Raw genomic sequence first — 16768 nt, 5'->3', positions numbered from 1 at the left:
CCATTAACCCTACTCTACCAGTAAACCGTATTGTGAGAGACCTGGACATCATCACACCAAGTGAGCACAATGTTTCAGTAATGTTGTATTTTATTTCCTATTGGGTTCAATTGACCAAACATTAGTTTTAGATGAAATATAGCACTATGATTTTCATTTAGCAGGGAAGACCTCCACCTATGAAGCTTTATCTCTTATGCCCCAAATTCATTCCTCAAAGTAGGTCTGAAACTGGGGCTGAAGGGTTGGGAATGATTGTCCCTCCTTCTGCCACATTAACTCTTGTCTTTGTTATGGGTATAAACCATTAATGGTTCTGTTGTAGTGTAGAGAAGTATTTGCAAGGAGACTTTTCACTCCAAAAAATGCCCTCATACGCCTCCAACCAGTCAGGAGCAAAGTAGAGATTGTGCCCACACAGGGCTGCATTACTCATTCCCAGGATATTAGCAGATCTAAACGTTTTTGCTCAACTTTGACTTTTGAACAACTAGATCTTTCTTTCAAGTGAAGCAAAATCATTGCAGAGAATATTCTTGGCAGCAGTTTTTGCCCTGGCTTCCTGAGGAATGCACTTGCTTTAAAAGCTGAATGAAAAAAATGATAGTACATAAAACTGCCTTATGACAATGCTGGCAGTTCTACCAGTTTCTCATCCACCCACATTTCCCAACCACTATGTATTATGTTAGAATTGTAACTTTGAAATGATAGCCTCTGAGGACATGCCTTTTAATCGCCTCTACCTCATTTTCTACTTTAAGAGTGTTGTGGAAATGCTATTGGAATAGCGGGTCCCAGTTTTAAAATGTCTGCAGTGATTATAATATCCTATTAATAATAGTCCCTTCAGCTGGGACTTTTGAGATTCTCACACTCAGAGTCAATGAGAATATTGTAGCCATCTGTATGTACACTTCACATTTGCTACAGTAGGGAAGAAAAATCTCAGTATTTTCTGGTCAGCTTAGGTCCAGTGTGGAACACCTTGCCATTTTTTCACTCCAGAAAATATCATATTATGGTGACAGTTCAGGTATTTCTGCTTTATATCAAATGGAACAGCAAGTATGATGCTTACTATGGCTTTAAAAATCTTCTTGTGCAATATTTACCTTCTTTTTGCATTTTGTAAGCAACTGAAAACAACACCAGTCTATAAAGATGAAAATGTTCCTGCTGTAAACAAGAAAGCCTGAGTTTTGTGGTTGAGAACGTCAGCACCAGATTTCCGACATGACATGCAGAACTGACGACCCAAATTATAGGCCACTGCAAACACAAAAGTTTAAAAGACAGCCGCTCCCTTCTTTCAAAAAAACTCCTTTGTATCTTTTTGGTTTCTCTAAGAACAAGTTGTTAATGGTATTCTCCTACTGCATTTACCCAAGCCCAGACTGTTAAAAGCCAGGCAGGCAGCACTACCCAGCTGCAGCTGGAAGTCGAGATTTGCTTGGGTAATGGAAGAGAAGACTGCCCAGGGGATCAGAGAAGTTTCTTGCACAGTCTCAAACTTGTGGGATGGTGCTTTTCTCTGCCTTCAAGTCTGCCTTCAAGTGTGAACTGTACTGATGCCTAGTTCCTTGGTGTCTCTGAAAATTACGGCACAGATGAAAATACTAACTTTATATGATTTGTTTTGGAGAACTAGTGCTTTTTTAGATGAAAATCTGAACTCTGTCATAGCGTTTAAGACCAATAATAAGATTTTATCTCATGGTCGTTTTCGATTATGATTTCTTTAGTGGCACAACCTGAGCTTTACCTAAATAGCTTGATGAGGCTCAAATGCATAATGCTACCCCCTGATTCAGTGGTGTATCAAATGCAGGGAATAGGAGAGGCTGAAATGCCGCCACTGCCACAAGAGCATATCAAACAGCAGCAAGGATTCGACAGAAGTAGATACACCCAGGTAATTGTGGCGAGCGATCCATTCCCTTTCCCCTCTGCCCCTTGGTGCCTTAAGACATCCTCCCACAGTACTCAAGCTTTCGGACATCGAGCACCGCAGTCTTCAGGCTGCATAAGAAGGGGATTGGTTAGTTTCTGCCCCTTGTCACAGGCAAACCTCTTTGCTAGCAAGGACAGCCCAGCGTCCTTAACCAGCACAACGTTAAGCTGGCTGCTGACTTGCAGTCACATAGACATGTTGGTGCATGTGATGGACCATTGGTGATTCACTCCGTGCCTCCTGAGAATTCAAGCTGCTGATAACACTAATAATAACCGGTGCCTTTTAGAAAGATGGCCATCTCCAAGGGGCTAATCGTTACACTAACTGCTGATACCTCAAAATATTTGCTTTCTGTTTGGATTAACTGCCCTAAAATAATTCATCCTCTGCCCTTCTTCCCCCTGAGGAGCGCTCCTCAGAACGCCCTGCTGCGGGTGCACGCCACTCCACACCAGGCGACGAGCAGCCGCCGGCGCCGCGCTGGCACCTGGTCGGCCCCAAGGCTCTGCCGCCGGCACCGTAGCTCCCTCGGGGTGCTGCGCGCCGCTGCGGGGCCGCAACACCGTGCCAGCGCAGAGGGGCAGGGGCAGGGGCAGGGGCAGGGGCAGGGGCAGGGGCAGGGGCAGGGGCGGACCCGGGTGGGCAGGCGGGGCCCTGCCGTGCCACCCCCCGTCTGTCTCCGCCCCCGCCGGTTTGGATCCAGCCCTCCCGGCGGCGGGGCAGGCTGCGCCGCTGTGCCATGAGAGGCTTTAAACGGCAGGTGCGGGGGAGCGAGGCACACGCGCAACCGGCGGCTGCTGCGGCCCGGCGGTAGCGGCGGGCGGGCGCGCGCCTTTCGGCTCGGCGGGAGCCGCGGCGGAGCGGAGCATGTCGGTGGCGACCGGGGGCAGCGAGACGGCGGCAGCGGGCGGCGGAGGTGGCAACCGTGTTTTCTTCCAGAGCCCCCGAGGCGGCGGCGGGAGCGGCGGCTCCTCCGGCGGTGCCTCCCGGGAGGACTCAGTGTCGGCGCCGGCGGCGGTGGTGCAGGTCCAGCAGCGACGCCAGCAGCAGGGGAAAGTGACGGTGAAATACGATCGGAAGGAGCTGAGGAAGCGGCTGGTGCTGGAGGAGTGGATCGTGGAGCAGCTGGGGCAGCTCTACGGCTGCGAGGTGCGGGGCTGGGGCCGGGGTGGCGGGCTCTCCGGCGCTGCTGCAGTCTCCCTGCCCGCCGCTGCCTCCCTCGGCATCCTGCTCCCCCTTCGCGTCGCATTTCGGCTGCGGGCAGAGGAGAGCTGTCATCGCCACCTCCAAATGACATTCCCGGCCCACCGCCCCCTCCTTGCCGCCGCCCTGCGCTCCGGCGGTGCCCCGCCGCGTGGAAGGGCTCCTCCTCAGAGGCCTGCCCTTCGGGGACTGGTGGCGGCTGCCGCCACACAGCCGCGCACAGGGCGTCCGCTCTCTAGCGGGGAGCCCCGGCGGCTGCAGCAGGGTCTGGGGTACCGGGCAGCCCGGGGCTCCCTGGGCGGTGTTTGGCCCGGAGCTGCTGTCACTGTGTACCCCCGGGGCGGGGCGAGGCGAGGCGTGGAGGGACCTTCCCCGGGCTGGCGGCTGTCCGTTCCCGTTAGATACGAGCTGGCCGTAGCAGCCGGAGGGGAGAGCGGTGTGCTGGAGGTGGGGAGGAGGAGGAGTGAGCCGTGTGGTGACTGTGCGGAGGCGGCGGTAGGGGAGGAAGAACTTCGGTCCCCGCTAGACCGTGGTTTTGTATTGCCCCGTCCTCCGGGAGCGGGTTGGATACTACCTAAAGCATTGCAATGAGCAGTAAGATCATTAGGAGGAGAATCGAAAATACTTGACGGTTGTATCACGTTCTTAGGTGTGGAACCAGTTTTTCTGTTATTCCGGTAAAAAGTGTTATCGGAATGAAGTACAGGCAAATAGAAGGATTTTTCGAGATTATCCAGAGGAATAGTAACTATCTTCCATACAGAGATGACAGTGTTGTAAATAAAAGGAACTACCAGTACTTGATTTTGTCAAAACTCCATTAGAAATGTAGACCTTCTAGTCCTCGGGGGGGTCGTACCTCCTCTGGGTATTGGCTGTTGTCAAGGTTCAAAATGTTAAGTCTAAACAGGTTTGCACATATCTCTCCAATCAGTAGTGTAATTCACTTCTGTTGGAGACTTCTGAAGTGAGATTTGTTGAAACCACATGTGAATTTTGCAGCTAGCACCTCTGCAGCCTGTATCTCACCCCGGGGCTCCTGATGAAGATGATGGCTGCAAAGGAAGTCAAGTGGGTGTAAAGGGCTGGATAGCAGGGCCTGAATATCTTGCACATACATAATAGAAATGTTTCAAGAAACATCCTTTCACCTCAAAACCAGTTTATCAGCAAATTTGTCAGGAGGACTTGCCCTCATAAAATGTGTGTGACTAGTTAAATCACCTGAACTGTTCACACCTGTGAACTAAGGGAAGGAAAGATACAAATGTGAACTGTAGTTAAAAATAAGCAGTTTTAACTCTTGGGTTTCCAGCCTCGTGATTTGTTAGGCCTGTAGGCTGCAGGGATTTTTTTTGAGGTCAGAAGTACTTAAACCATGAAATGATGATTTTGTCAGCATGAGCTGATAGTGTTGTTCATAGCTGGCCTACTGGAATTACTTGCTCTGGTTTGACTCATTCAAAAACATCAAGCCTGTTGAGATGGGCTGTGTGCTTTTGGCAAATTGGCATAGTTTTTCTGTATGTAACAAAGGCCCCAAATCAAGGTCCAGAGCAATTATTGCTACTCTAGCAAGCAAATTTGCATACTGTGAAGAAGAAAAAAGAAATTAATTCTTTTCCTGACTGTTGTTGCTGCCTTCAGCTGAAATAGGAGGGCCCTGCATTAAGATGGGGACCATATACAGCTGCATAAAATGAACTTTTTTAATGATAGGGTTTCTAGGTTGACATTTAGGGGAAAGAATTATTTGTCATAACAGAAGAAAATGTTTTTAGTGTTGAAGGTTGAGGGGAAAATTGTTTCAGTCTTCTGCTCTTTGCTGTTATGTGTGAGCTCTAGCCAGTGTTGGCATGGATGACAGTAATGAAAAGGTCAAGGAATTAATATGCTATCAGAATAAACTTGAAGATGCATGATGAGTGTAGTGATTAAAGACAGTAGTAATATAATGTAAGGCAGTTTGCTTGAATCTGCTGGAATTCCTTTTAAGCTTACAGATGTAGCTGTCAGTCTGAAATGTAATCACCTGTACAGACAGATAATAACCCTGTCTGAGGCAGGAGTGGTGGTGTTGGGAGTTGCTTGTTTTCTCTTCCATGGAATATCTGCCATGGCTTCCTCATGCAATGACACAAGTTTTGAAACAGCCATTGAAATGTTAATCCTGGAAGAGCTAACCATCGACAGTGTTACATCTCTGTTCTGATTCGGAGCTGTTTCTAAGGTGCAGTGTGTTCCATTCTTGGGAGGTGCAGAAATAAGTAGAGTGTGCTTGTGTGGTGCACTGAAAGTCTGCAAGAAAACTTGGGTTTCTCTCTGGGACTGTGCAATGTAGTGCCTGCTTTTTTTTCCTCCTCCCCCCTCCCCCATTTAATAATGTTTTCTATTAAATTATGCTGAGGTTCATCAGTAAGTGGCTACTTGCAGAAAGACTTCCTTTATTCAAAACTAAACCTGTATTCATAGTCTGTCAAGTACTTGCAAGTTAAGTCAGCTATAAACCTGTCTTGGTTTGGTGACAAATTAGGAAGCAAGATTGGGAAATAAGGAGACAGATATATTTGTGTTCTTCTTCTAGAGGATCTTGTCTGTAGTGGTACAAATTTAGTTTTAATAATTGGACACCAAGCAGGATAATGGAGTTGGGGGGAAGTGGTTTAGAAGGACCTCTCTGAGACTAATCATGATACTGATGACAGATTTGAGATAGAAGAATCAGCTTTAGAAAGGTTACTTCCACAGCAAGGGGGGGGCCTGCAAAAAGGCTATTTATAAAGGTCTGTAGTGACAGGATGAGGGGAAATGGTTTCAAATTAGAGAAGAGTAGATTTAAGATGGACATTAGGAGTAAATTCTTTACTGTGAGGGTAGTGTAACATTGGAACAGGTTGCTCCTGGGGATAGTTGAGGCCCCATCCTTGGAGATATTCAAGGTCAGGCTTGATAGAGCTATGGACAACCTGGTCTAATGGAGGATGCCCCTGCTCTCTGCAGGGGAGTTGGACTAGATGACCTGTGGAGATCCCTTACAACCCAAACCACTCTATGATTCTATGATGGAGGCTTTAGGGATAAAACTCAGTCTGAGTGGTAAAAGGTTACTAACATTGAGAACTTCAATAAGACTGGAATCTTAAGCAGCATTCATTTGGCAACAGAACCTGTCAGGCTAACTTACTTAGGTCAAGTGCTTGAAGTCACTCTGTCTGTCTGCTCCTGGAGCTGCTTCATTAACAAACAAACAAAAAAAGCTTTGCAATCTGTTTGTTCTGATTTCTGTGAATGCTGCAACAGGTTGTGGTCAGATACTAGCATATTGAAAATGCAGTGCCTTAATTGCAGAACTTGCACTGACTTCAGTGTTGACCTTTATTAGGTATCTTGGTTCTAAAAATAGTGTCTTCACAGATGCTTCTTTTGGACTAAGTCCATTGTGGGCTAAGAATTGCTAAACAATGTTGCACAGAACAACTTACATCACTATTATTCATTCCCTAATGGTTTGTAACTTGTAGTTCAGCATGAGAGTGATGGCAGCCTAGTTTTCCAGATGTATGATCCACTTTGTGTGTCCCTGCCAGATTTGTGCAACTCTATAAATGAAAAATAAGAGGCCACTGGATTTATCCCAGAATCCCTTCAGCTTTGAAGAGAAGTGACTGTGCTCAGAAGTCTTGTCTGCCACAATTACACCATTTGCTAGAAATGGCAGAATGCTGATGAAATAAGCACACAGATTTTTGCACAGCATTAGTAAATTATGAAGAAAGATTTTGTTTGTGCTATGAGTTTGCTGCTGAGCATTTTTTTATTGTAGAGGCTTGATGTACAACTCAAGTGAGGTGTTAAATTTTATACTCTAAGAAGTTCAATGTACAACTTCTACTATGAGGTATTGCTGAACTTAGTTGGATAATCAACTGTTTTATTAATGTATGTCATGTATGAAATTAGTGCTTGTCAAAGAATATGATGTTGGTCTGGAAGTAACAGGGATTTATGTCCAAGATTATCCCCTTTTTTCTGGGGCAAAATACCCTGGAACTTGATTTAAAAATTCAGCTCCTCAGGTGTTTCCTTTAAGAGTACATAGATATGTTGGACTGAGAATTGTCATATGTAAGATTCTCTTCCACCTCCTGATACAAGTACTGTAAACAAAAGAGTGGCAAGAAGCTCTGAAATGGATAAGGGATTTCATGTTAGCAGGGCGAATGTGACCATTGGCTCAAAAAGCTATTGGTGGGGTGTGGGAGAGAAGGGAGCAATTTAACGTAATCCTGTGTGGACTGAGCTCTCTTCCCTTGAGTGCTCTTGACTGCACTGCTGGGGAACACCCTGTTTGGCTGTCTCCCTGAAGCTCCCTGGGATATGCCGACAATAACAGCTTGTCCCTCATTTATAACATCAATGAGTCTGTCAGTCTTCACATGTTTCAATTTGAACTGGTTGGTGCTAGACGAGAGATGACAAAAGGAAGGCCCTGAATTAGGCTGGAGAGAGAGGGCATGAAAGTGAAAACTCCCTAGCCTGCCTTTTCCTCGCATGCTGCACAAATGTTTTGCCATAGTGGTAAAGCTAGTGACAAGATGTAAAATGTGGATGGAGGGTTGGAAGGAAGGTGAGTTGTCTGTGTCAGGTTTTGTGAAAAGGATGGATTTTTGCAAGAGGGGTTCTAGTCACTTGACCTTGAGCTCTGAACAAATTATCTGCCTTGACTACAGTTTAATGGTTTTTTTTTTTGTCTGTATTGAATCTAGGTGTAGACTACTGGGTATTGGTGGTCTACCCATAGCAGTGCTGGGAATATTGTCAACTAGGTGCTCTACAGGATATTGGTTCCTCTGTATGTGCATCCAAATGGTCATGTCTTGTAATTTGATGGATTTGGTTGGAACTTTCTCTCTCCCTGATACCTGGGTCTGTATTTATGAGGCAGTGACTGTCTGCACGGTATGGACCACATTCTTCAGCCCACTTGCTCAAGGGTCAGTGGTTCCCCACACCCTGCAGATCCTATGTCTGAGACAGTTGCTATGGTTACCAGTGATCTGTTTTGCTCTGGGTTTGGAAGAATGCTAAATAAAATGGTGCAAGGACTTCAGGGGCAAACACTTCCCCCCCATACCCCAAACAGCCCATCCTTTTTAAACTAGCCTGGTCAGCATGATGCGTAGGCTGCCATGTAGTGATGTGGACCTGATGGTACAAACAGGTACTACTTATTACCTCACCATAGTCTAAGGAATGTTTAAAATTAATTACTCATTTGTCAGAAAGGCATTTAAGGAAATTGCTGAACAAAACAAACTTCTGCTGACTCTGAATAGACTTTCTCTAACTTGGACTAAGATCTCACAAACAGTAACTGCATGTGGACTCCTTTCTAAATGTATCAAAAGTACAAAGGGGCTATGAAAATTAGAAAGTGTCACTCCTTAAAAGGATGCAAGTCAGTAGGAAGCATTTATTTGTTCAGGGAATTGAGTATTACGATCTAGGCACACTGGAATAAAGTACTTGGAGGTCTATCACATTTCTTAGAAATAGATTTGGATTGTTGGACAGTTGTTGCAGATGTCAGATCTCCACACTGTACAGCAATGTGAACTTTGGAGCACTGTCTTGAGGGTGGTGATGCTGCTTAACATAACTGTGTCATCTGACAGGTTACTGTGATCAGAGACCTCGGAAGGACACAGGCAGTGCTGATGTAGCAAAGGCTTCTTGTATCATGTAACAACCACAGAAAGGCATTTGAATTCCAAGAACAGAAAATAGGAAGCCAAAAATGGCCTATGAAATGCATGTTGCTGTAAACCAACCCTTTCAAAACGAATGGTGCTTCTTCCAGAGACAGAGAGGGCTTAAGTACCTGTGAGGGTGCCAAGCACCTGATGGTGGTGAGGCCAGAGTCTTTTGTTGCTAAATGGCTGCTTGAATAGAATAAACCAGGTTGGAAGAGACCTTCAAGATCATTGCATCCAACCCACCTAAACAACTAAACCCTACCACCCAGCACCCCATCAAGTCTCCTCCTGAACACCTCCAATGATGGCGACTCCACCACCTCCCCGGGCAGCCCATTCCAATGGGCAATCACTCTCTCTGTATAGAACTTCCTCCTGACATCCAGCCTAAACCTTCCCTGGTGCAGCCTGAGTAGTGATAATCTTTAATGAAATAATAATATACAAATGCATTTCGATTCCTACAGTTTGATAGGAAGAGTAGAAAATGAAAGGTAGAAGGGATCCAACAGAAAGAGTATTCTTCTGCAGCTCCTGTCTTATTTCTTAGACAAACAGTACAACCACTATTTGACTAGGGAATGTGTGTAGGACTGTGACAACTCTTGTAGTATCAGAACATTCACATGGTCTTCCCTTTTCAGAACCTGCTCTGCTTGTGCCAATGCCAGTCCAGCATGGAAGTTCCCTTTCATGTTCCCTGTAGGAATGGGTCATTGATGGTAGCATCTGGAGACTTGTCAGCACAGGCAGCTGTGGCTCAGAAAGATACTAGCCTAGTGTTAGCACACTACTAGTAGGGCTGTTGCCATGGAGGTATGGTGCTGTTGGAAGGGCACTGGCATGCTGAAAAGCTTGGTGGAGCATGGGCATTTCTGGTAATTATATTCTAGAAGGATTCTATAGGATAAGGATAGCAATTTTCTTTGCATCTTAGAGATGAACCAATAATAGAGTGTTTTCAAAAGTTCTACATTGTCAGGATTTCTACAAATTTAGCAAAGTTTATTTGGAAAGAACAAATGAACCTTTGCATGATGAGAATTGGTGGATCTGACAGTGAATTTAAGGTTTTTAGTAGTGCAGAATAGCCTCTGGTCCTGGATTGTAAAGACTCCAATGTAGTAGAAAATGTACCACTAGTAAGCTACTCTTCTCCTTTTCACATGCAAAATTTACACTGCATCTCGAAGGAGTTTAAGACAATTATTTTTCTACTGCTTGGGCTTTCCTAGAATCTGGATGTTATTTCTGAATCAGGCATGATTCACTGCAATATGAATCTTCATCTTCCATCGGTTATTCCATAACACATCTTTTGTGCTTTCCCCCTCTGTTCAAGATTCAGCTGGTCTGTTTCCTGAAGTGGTGGGTGTGGTTGTTTTATAATAAGACAAAGAAATAATTGATTGCTTGCATCACTTAAAATTTTATAGTTGTACTACTTATTAACAGTAGCTCCCAACCGTTAGTGCTACAAAGGCTCTTCTGCCTTTAGGCACATTGCTTTGCGTAGTCAGGGCTTGATTATCTAGGGTAGCAAGGGTGGGGAGAGGGTGGAAACAGAACATTGACACAGTGGAAAAAGTGAATTAAAAAAAGTAATTATGAACTGTGCTGAAGGGAGAAGTGGGGGAACCAGTCAATCTACCCTTTGCTCCCACTCAGTGTCATCAAACTCATCCACATTACTTTTGGACTTGAGTCTGGCTTGAATGCGTTTGTACTTGTAGCACAATTAAACTATGACATAGATTATCCATGGCTGAGAGCTGGTTATAGAATCATGAGATCATAAAATTGTTTCAGTTGGAAAACCGAAACAGATGATTGAATCTAAGACGATAGAATCCAACTGCCAACCTGATGCCATGTTCTTTGAAGATACTGGGCTGACTTGAGTACTCCTGGTCCCCTGTATTTTGACAGAGTGGGATCTCTCCCATTGTTCTCATAGCTTTACATTAGCTGATCTGGATTGGACTATGGAAGCAGACACCTGAAATAAATAACCCTGTTTAAATGAGAAGAGTATGTATTTTGTGGTATCTGCTTCTTAAAAGGTGTAGGGAGTGCTTCTAAATAGGTGCTATATCTAAATCAAAAGATGTTCTGCTTGAAGTAAGACTTCATTTTACAAGTGACTGTGATAGTTTAGGGTAGTTGAGACAAAATGAATTCTCTGTTGGTTCATTGCTTATTAAGGCTTGCTGAACTCATGTTTGGATTCTCACAGTTCTGCCTTGAGATTAGCTTGTGTTCAGTCACTGAAAATGTGCTGTACTTGGCCCCCAAACCAACTGAAAAATCCCTGAACAACTTTGTGGTGTATGTTATTGTATATAACTGGTGTAAAGTGGTGCTCTAAGAGTACAGGAAATGCTAATGTCAATAATATGCTATCCTGTGTCTAGCCTGATTCAGTCCAAATTGTGGTCACCTTGTCTTTTGTTACCATAGATGACAGAGCAGTAGCAATACCAATCTGTTCTAGCAGCCTCATGTCTGCCTGCAGTGTAAGAAAACTAAGTTATCTTTTTTGTTGTTTTCTCTTTTTATTTCCCTTCCCTGTATCTAACTCCACAAACTTCTATTTGACAGTACAAATTGAGTAGGTTATACATGGCCATCCATCTGTGTCACTGTGAGTTTTGGCTGCCTGTCATAAAACACTGGCAATTTCTTTTGCTATCCCTACCATGTGACACGTGGAATTATGGATGTCAAGATTTCTAGAAGCTATTAATTTTGGAGAAGGGAGGATAAAAATCTTTATTGCATGCAGTCCATGCAGAAGCAGTGTGACACAGTGAATCATTTGGGCAGAAGTACACACTGGAACAAATAAAATCTTCTTTGAAGTGATAGGTATTTAATTCTGAGGATCATATTTGAATAGCAGAACTGTTACAAGATTTTTTTTTTTTGCTCTAGGGAGTGTGGTATCTATTCTGGGAACCGGTGCAACATGGTATCTTTAACGGTTTTCAGGGAACACACAGATTACAGCCCCAGAAGTTGTTTTGTATCTTTTGAATCCATGTGATGTTTATCAGTAGTGCAGATCTAGTAGATTTAAGCCTAGAGTAAAATTGTAACATGTACTGTAAGTCTTTAATTATCAGAACATTGGTAGCTTAATAAATTCAATGTAATACTCTTCAGCATGTGGAGCAAAGCTAGTACAAAAGATAGGTTGAAGTGGCCTATTGGTAAGTAAATGGATAGCTGGTGCAGCGGTGCTGCTCTGCAAGTGTTGTTTCCAGTAGTGATGGAGAAGAGTTCACCGTTCTGAGTGTGCTGCCGACAAAGGGACCACACACTTCCATCCTGTGTTGGATTTCACAAATGCAAATGATGGTGCAATCAATGCCTAGGGAAAATCCTCTTATCCCACTGTCTTAATTGGATTATTTTCCAGAATTGGGAAGGATCTCCTAGGTCACATGATCTGCTTTCTCATTTAAAGATAAGCTATTTTCCTTTTTTTCCTGCTTTTAAATATATATATATTTTTTTAGGAATAACTCAGCTATATCATCATTATTTCATAGCTTTATGCATACCATTCAAGCATTTTAGACACTAGGCTCTTTTGTACCCATTTCATAAAATAAGAGACAAACATTTTCAGGCCCATCAAGAGATGACAGGCCTCACAGGATCATAAGCTTGTAGAGCAGCTCAGGTTGGAAACGACCTTTGGAGATGGCCTAGTCCTCACCACTGCCATGGATAGGGACATTTTTCACTAGACCAAGTTGTTCAAACATCCCACTGAACCTAGACAGGAATGGGGCATTCTCAACTGCTCAGGGCACCTTGCTGCAGGGCCTCCCCACCCACATGACCAGAAGCAGCTCTCTTGGTTTGCCCTTCTGTGTCCAGCCCCTTACCAGCCTGAAGGGCCCAGGCTGGACCTGCTCTCCATGCCTGTGGGTATATGTCTTCTGGTCTGGGGATACCAGGGGAAGCCAGAGGAGTCCAGGTACAGCTACCAAAAGACCAAACCACAGACAGGGAAAGAGCTTTTACTGTTAATTTCTTGCTTTATTGGGGTTTTCTACTTTTTGAGTTGCCTAATCTTAAACTAAATAAACAGCTAAAGGGGGTTAATATTGAGGGCCAGCAGGTCCTTTAGCCAGATGGAGATTTTCCACTGACTTCAGTGGCATTTGGATCTGTTTTTGGACCCAGTGCAAATGGGGCCTTTGAGAGCCTGGGGAGAAGGGGACATTTTTCAAGGTCTCCCTGGTCCAGGGTAGTGAGGATTGCTCAGCTGATCCTCCCTGAACCTTCAAAGGAGGTGGTTCTCCCTCTCTACCCTGCCCTGGTGATACCACATTGGTAGTATTCTGTCCAGTTCTAGGCTCCCCAGTTCAAGATGGATAGGGACATACTAGAGTGTCCAATGGAGGCAATGAGGATCATGAAGGGACTGCAACATCTGAGGAAAGGCTGAGAGACCTGGGGCTGTTTAGCCTGGAGAAGACAGAGGAGATCTTACTAATGTTTATAAATACCTGAGGGGTAGGTGTCAAGAAGAGGCCAGGCTCTTTTTAATCCTGTCATGTTAAAAGACAAAGGGCAGTGGATACTTAACTAGAACATTGGAAGTTCCACCTCAATGTGAGGAAAAAGCTGGGTGCTGGAGGGTGCTGGAGTCCTGGAGCAGGCTGCCCAGAGAGGTTCTGATGTCTTCTTGGAGACTTTCAAAGTCTATTCGGATGTGTTCCTGTGTGAGCTGCTCTAGGTGATCCTGCTTTGGTAGTGGGGTTGGACTGGATGGTCTCTGGAGGTCCCTTCCAACCCCTAACATTCTGTGATTCTATAAATAAAAGACCAATCCTTGCTTGGGATGGGCTTGTCTGGATTTTCACTCTAGGGTGAAATGTAAATAGTTTGTTGTCCTGGATTAAAACAGCCTGCTCTCACAGGTACCTCCACCCAAACATAGACAAGAGGGCCAGTAATACCAAAAAACCCCCAAACAGCTCTGGGCTGAGATAAAAGGTTTTACTGGAAATGATACAATACAGTTTCCTTGGCCTGTTTGCAGAAAAAGCATAGCAAAATGAAGAAGTAGCAGCAGAAGCCATGACCTACTCTGAAGCTGCAGCCTGCACAGTGGGAAAGACCAGCACCCCAAACCCCTGGAAGCTACAGCCAAAACGGGAAGCCTGTCATGTTACCATCTGAACTTCAAGCCTCATGATACTTTGCTTCAGCCAACACTTTAGTTTTGAAGTTGGCATGATGGCAGCATGGTATTGAATATCATTAGCAGATATAACTCAACCCCTGACATTCTCCACCTCTTGTTCTATAACATATCATGCCCAGCAGCAGTAGACATCAAACAGTACATATTGTACATCATTCATTGTCCATTTGCACTCAAAATAAGATTGCTTTGTGGTACACAGAAGACTTCTCACTGCTGTGGAGTTCCACCTTTTTCCACTACAGTCTGGATGAGTCCATGACCACTCCAAGGGGTGGTGCATCTTTCCACCCCTAGGGCAGTTGATTCCAGTGACTCCTTCCATCCCCTTACCTGAAAGCAAGCTGTGGCTTGCATTCTGGTGCTCAGCTTCCAACACATCCACCACCCAGGACCCCCCTGTCACACCAGAAATACAGATGGCTTCCACCTGTTGGATGGCATCAGATTACACTGAGCACCTCTATCTACTAAAGCTTTATACTCTTCATGAGTTCAACTTGCCAAGCCATCAGTTCCATACAGTTCAATAAACTCAGCTGTCCCTCTCCATCTGGTTGGAGGCAGGGCCCCTCTAATTCTGACTGGAATCACTTGTCTTAGGAAGATGCTTTGAGAGTCCCTTCAGGAGGCGCAGAAGCAGTATCAGCTTGTCTGATCTTTTTGGGTGATTTTTCTACTGGAAACTGAGGCAGTGTTCTTCTGTGGAGAATTTTCTTGTACTTCACAGACATGCACATCTAGGACTGAAGTGGTTTTTCCATGCCACTTCCTCATGACCTTCCCAAGGTCACATAAGTGAAACCACAGGGTATGCTGTGGCATGCACTTCCCAGATTCTTTTCCTTGTACAGGGAAGCACCTGCTCCTAATAGCTGAAATATGGGACCATACAAGTGGGAATAGGACATGTTCTCTTGGATTTGCTTAACCTTCTGGGCCAGTTCTTTCACAGCTGAGACACAGGCCTGTGCCAGAGGAAGAGACACTTCACTCACATTGCTGGAGCATGCTTGTCATTTCATCCAACCTTTGTCCTTGGCCATCTTCTAAGGCTAGAGATAAAGACTGAGTGACCACCTCTGGCTCTTCCTCTTGTTCCCATATTGACACTGATTAATCCTCATCCTTTGCCAGGTGAGCTGCTTTCCTTGTATGTTTCTTTTTCCATGCAGGGGCAGCTGATACTGGCACAGTCTGGTTCTCTGGTGCAGTTGCCATGCCTGCTGTTGGGGTCTGAGTATGAGTAGCCACAGTGCCTGCCAGTCTGCCTGTAGGTCAAGAGACCTTCTTTTAGCCCTGACTGCTTTGAACAGTGATGAAAGGGTTTGATAAGCATGAGCTAGGCTCCAGTGCATTGCAGTGATTTGTCTCTTGGGAACTGACAGTAGACTTTTCCTAAGCATTCCACCAGTTTGCCAGAATTTTACACTTGCTCAAGGATGAAATTCCAAACTGCTGGAGGTTACCACTGGCCTAGGCACTTGACCATACTCTCCCATGCACCCTGCCACTCATAATTATCCAGCCCTGGGGCAGATCTCAAGGTCATGTTCTTGGGAAAGACCTGCATCACACTGGACAAAACCTAGCATGCCAGTAACCAGCACAATAGCAGCCCAGCTCTAAGCCATTTTCCTGAGGTGATAAACCAGCACCACAGAACATACACAGGACCCCAACACTTGGGCTGCAGCCACCACCCAAAAGCAAATGCATCAATACAGCAAGCACACCACAGAAAAAAAGCTTCAAGTCTTAATTGAATTCTCTCTTCATCTCACTTCTCATTGTCTCAACCTTTTAGTCTCCTGCCAAAACTGTCTTACTTAAAACAGCCTGCTGTTTCAAGCCCCACGTTGGGTGCCAAATACAGACTGTCCTGGGTTAACACAGCCAAGCCTAACAAGCCCCTTTCTCTGAACGCAGATGGGAGGAAAAGTAACACAAAAGCCCCCACTCTGGGTTGAGATAAGGAGTTTTACTGGTATTGATACAATACACAATTACTGTAGCCTACGTGCAGAAAAAGCACTGGGCAAAAGAAGCTGGTGGCCCCCTGACCTGCATCCTGTACAGTGGAGAAGACTGACACCCCCAAACACTGGAAACTGGAAGGAGCAACTGAAATAGAAAGCCTGTCATGTTACAATCTGAACTTCTCTTCACAGAGAGAGTTGTTAGCCATTGGAATGGGCTGCCCAGGGAGGTGGTGGAGTCACCATCCCTGGAGTTGTTCAAGAGGGGAATGGATGTGGCACTTGGTGCCATGGTCTAGTAGGCATGAGATCTTGGGTGACAGGTTGGACTTGATGATCTTTGAGGTCTTTTCCAACCTTGATGATTCTGTAATACTTTGTTCCAGCCAGCACTTTCATTTTGAAGCTGGCACAAAGGCAGCATGGTATTGACTATGATCAGCTTATTCAGCTCAACCTGTGACATTTGTAAACACACTTTACTGTCTGTCCTTACAACATTGGGATCAAGTAATGACTGCTGTAGAGGGGCAACAGTATCAAAACAGTGATTCTGTTGTAGGTCATTTACTACCTTATCACAAAATCTGTCTTGCCTGTATGTCTGCAGACTCTGGGAGAAATGTGCTTACTGTATTTCATAGAACTA

General features: G+C 45.0%; 1 protein-coding gene across 1 annotated transcript in view; it reads left to right on the top strand.

Moving 5' to 3' along the window:
• The first annotated feature begins 2667 nt into the window (after positions 1 to 2667).
• PPP1R14C (protein phosphatase 1 regulatory inhibitor subunit 14C) overlaps positions 2668 to 16768 on the top strand; it is a 55714-nt gene continuing 41613 nt past the window's right edge. Inside the window, exon 1 of the mRNA XM_054162708.1 lies at positions 2668 to 3106. Coding sequence (XP_054018683.1) covers positions 2825 to 3106 — 282 coding nt within the window. The 5' untranslated portion in view covers positions 2668 to 2824. The remainder of the gene's footprint in view (positions 3107 to 16768) is intronic.

Source organism: Dryobates pubescens, chromosome 6 (assembly GCF_014839835.1).
Source record: "Dryobates pubescens isolate bDryPub1 chromosome 6, bDryPub1.pri, whole genome shotgun sequence".
Lineage (NCBI taxonomy): Eukaryota > Metazoa > Chordata > Aves > Piciformes > Picidae > Dryobates > Dryobates pubescens.
This window is presented reverse-complemented; position numbering and strand designations above follow the sequence as displayed.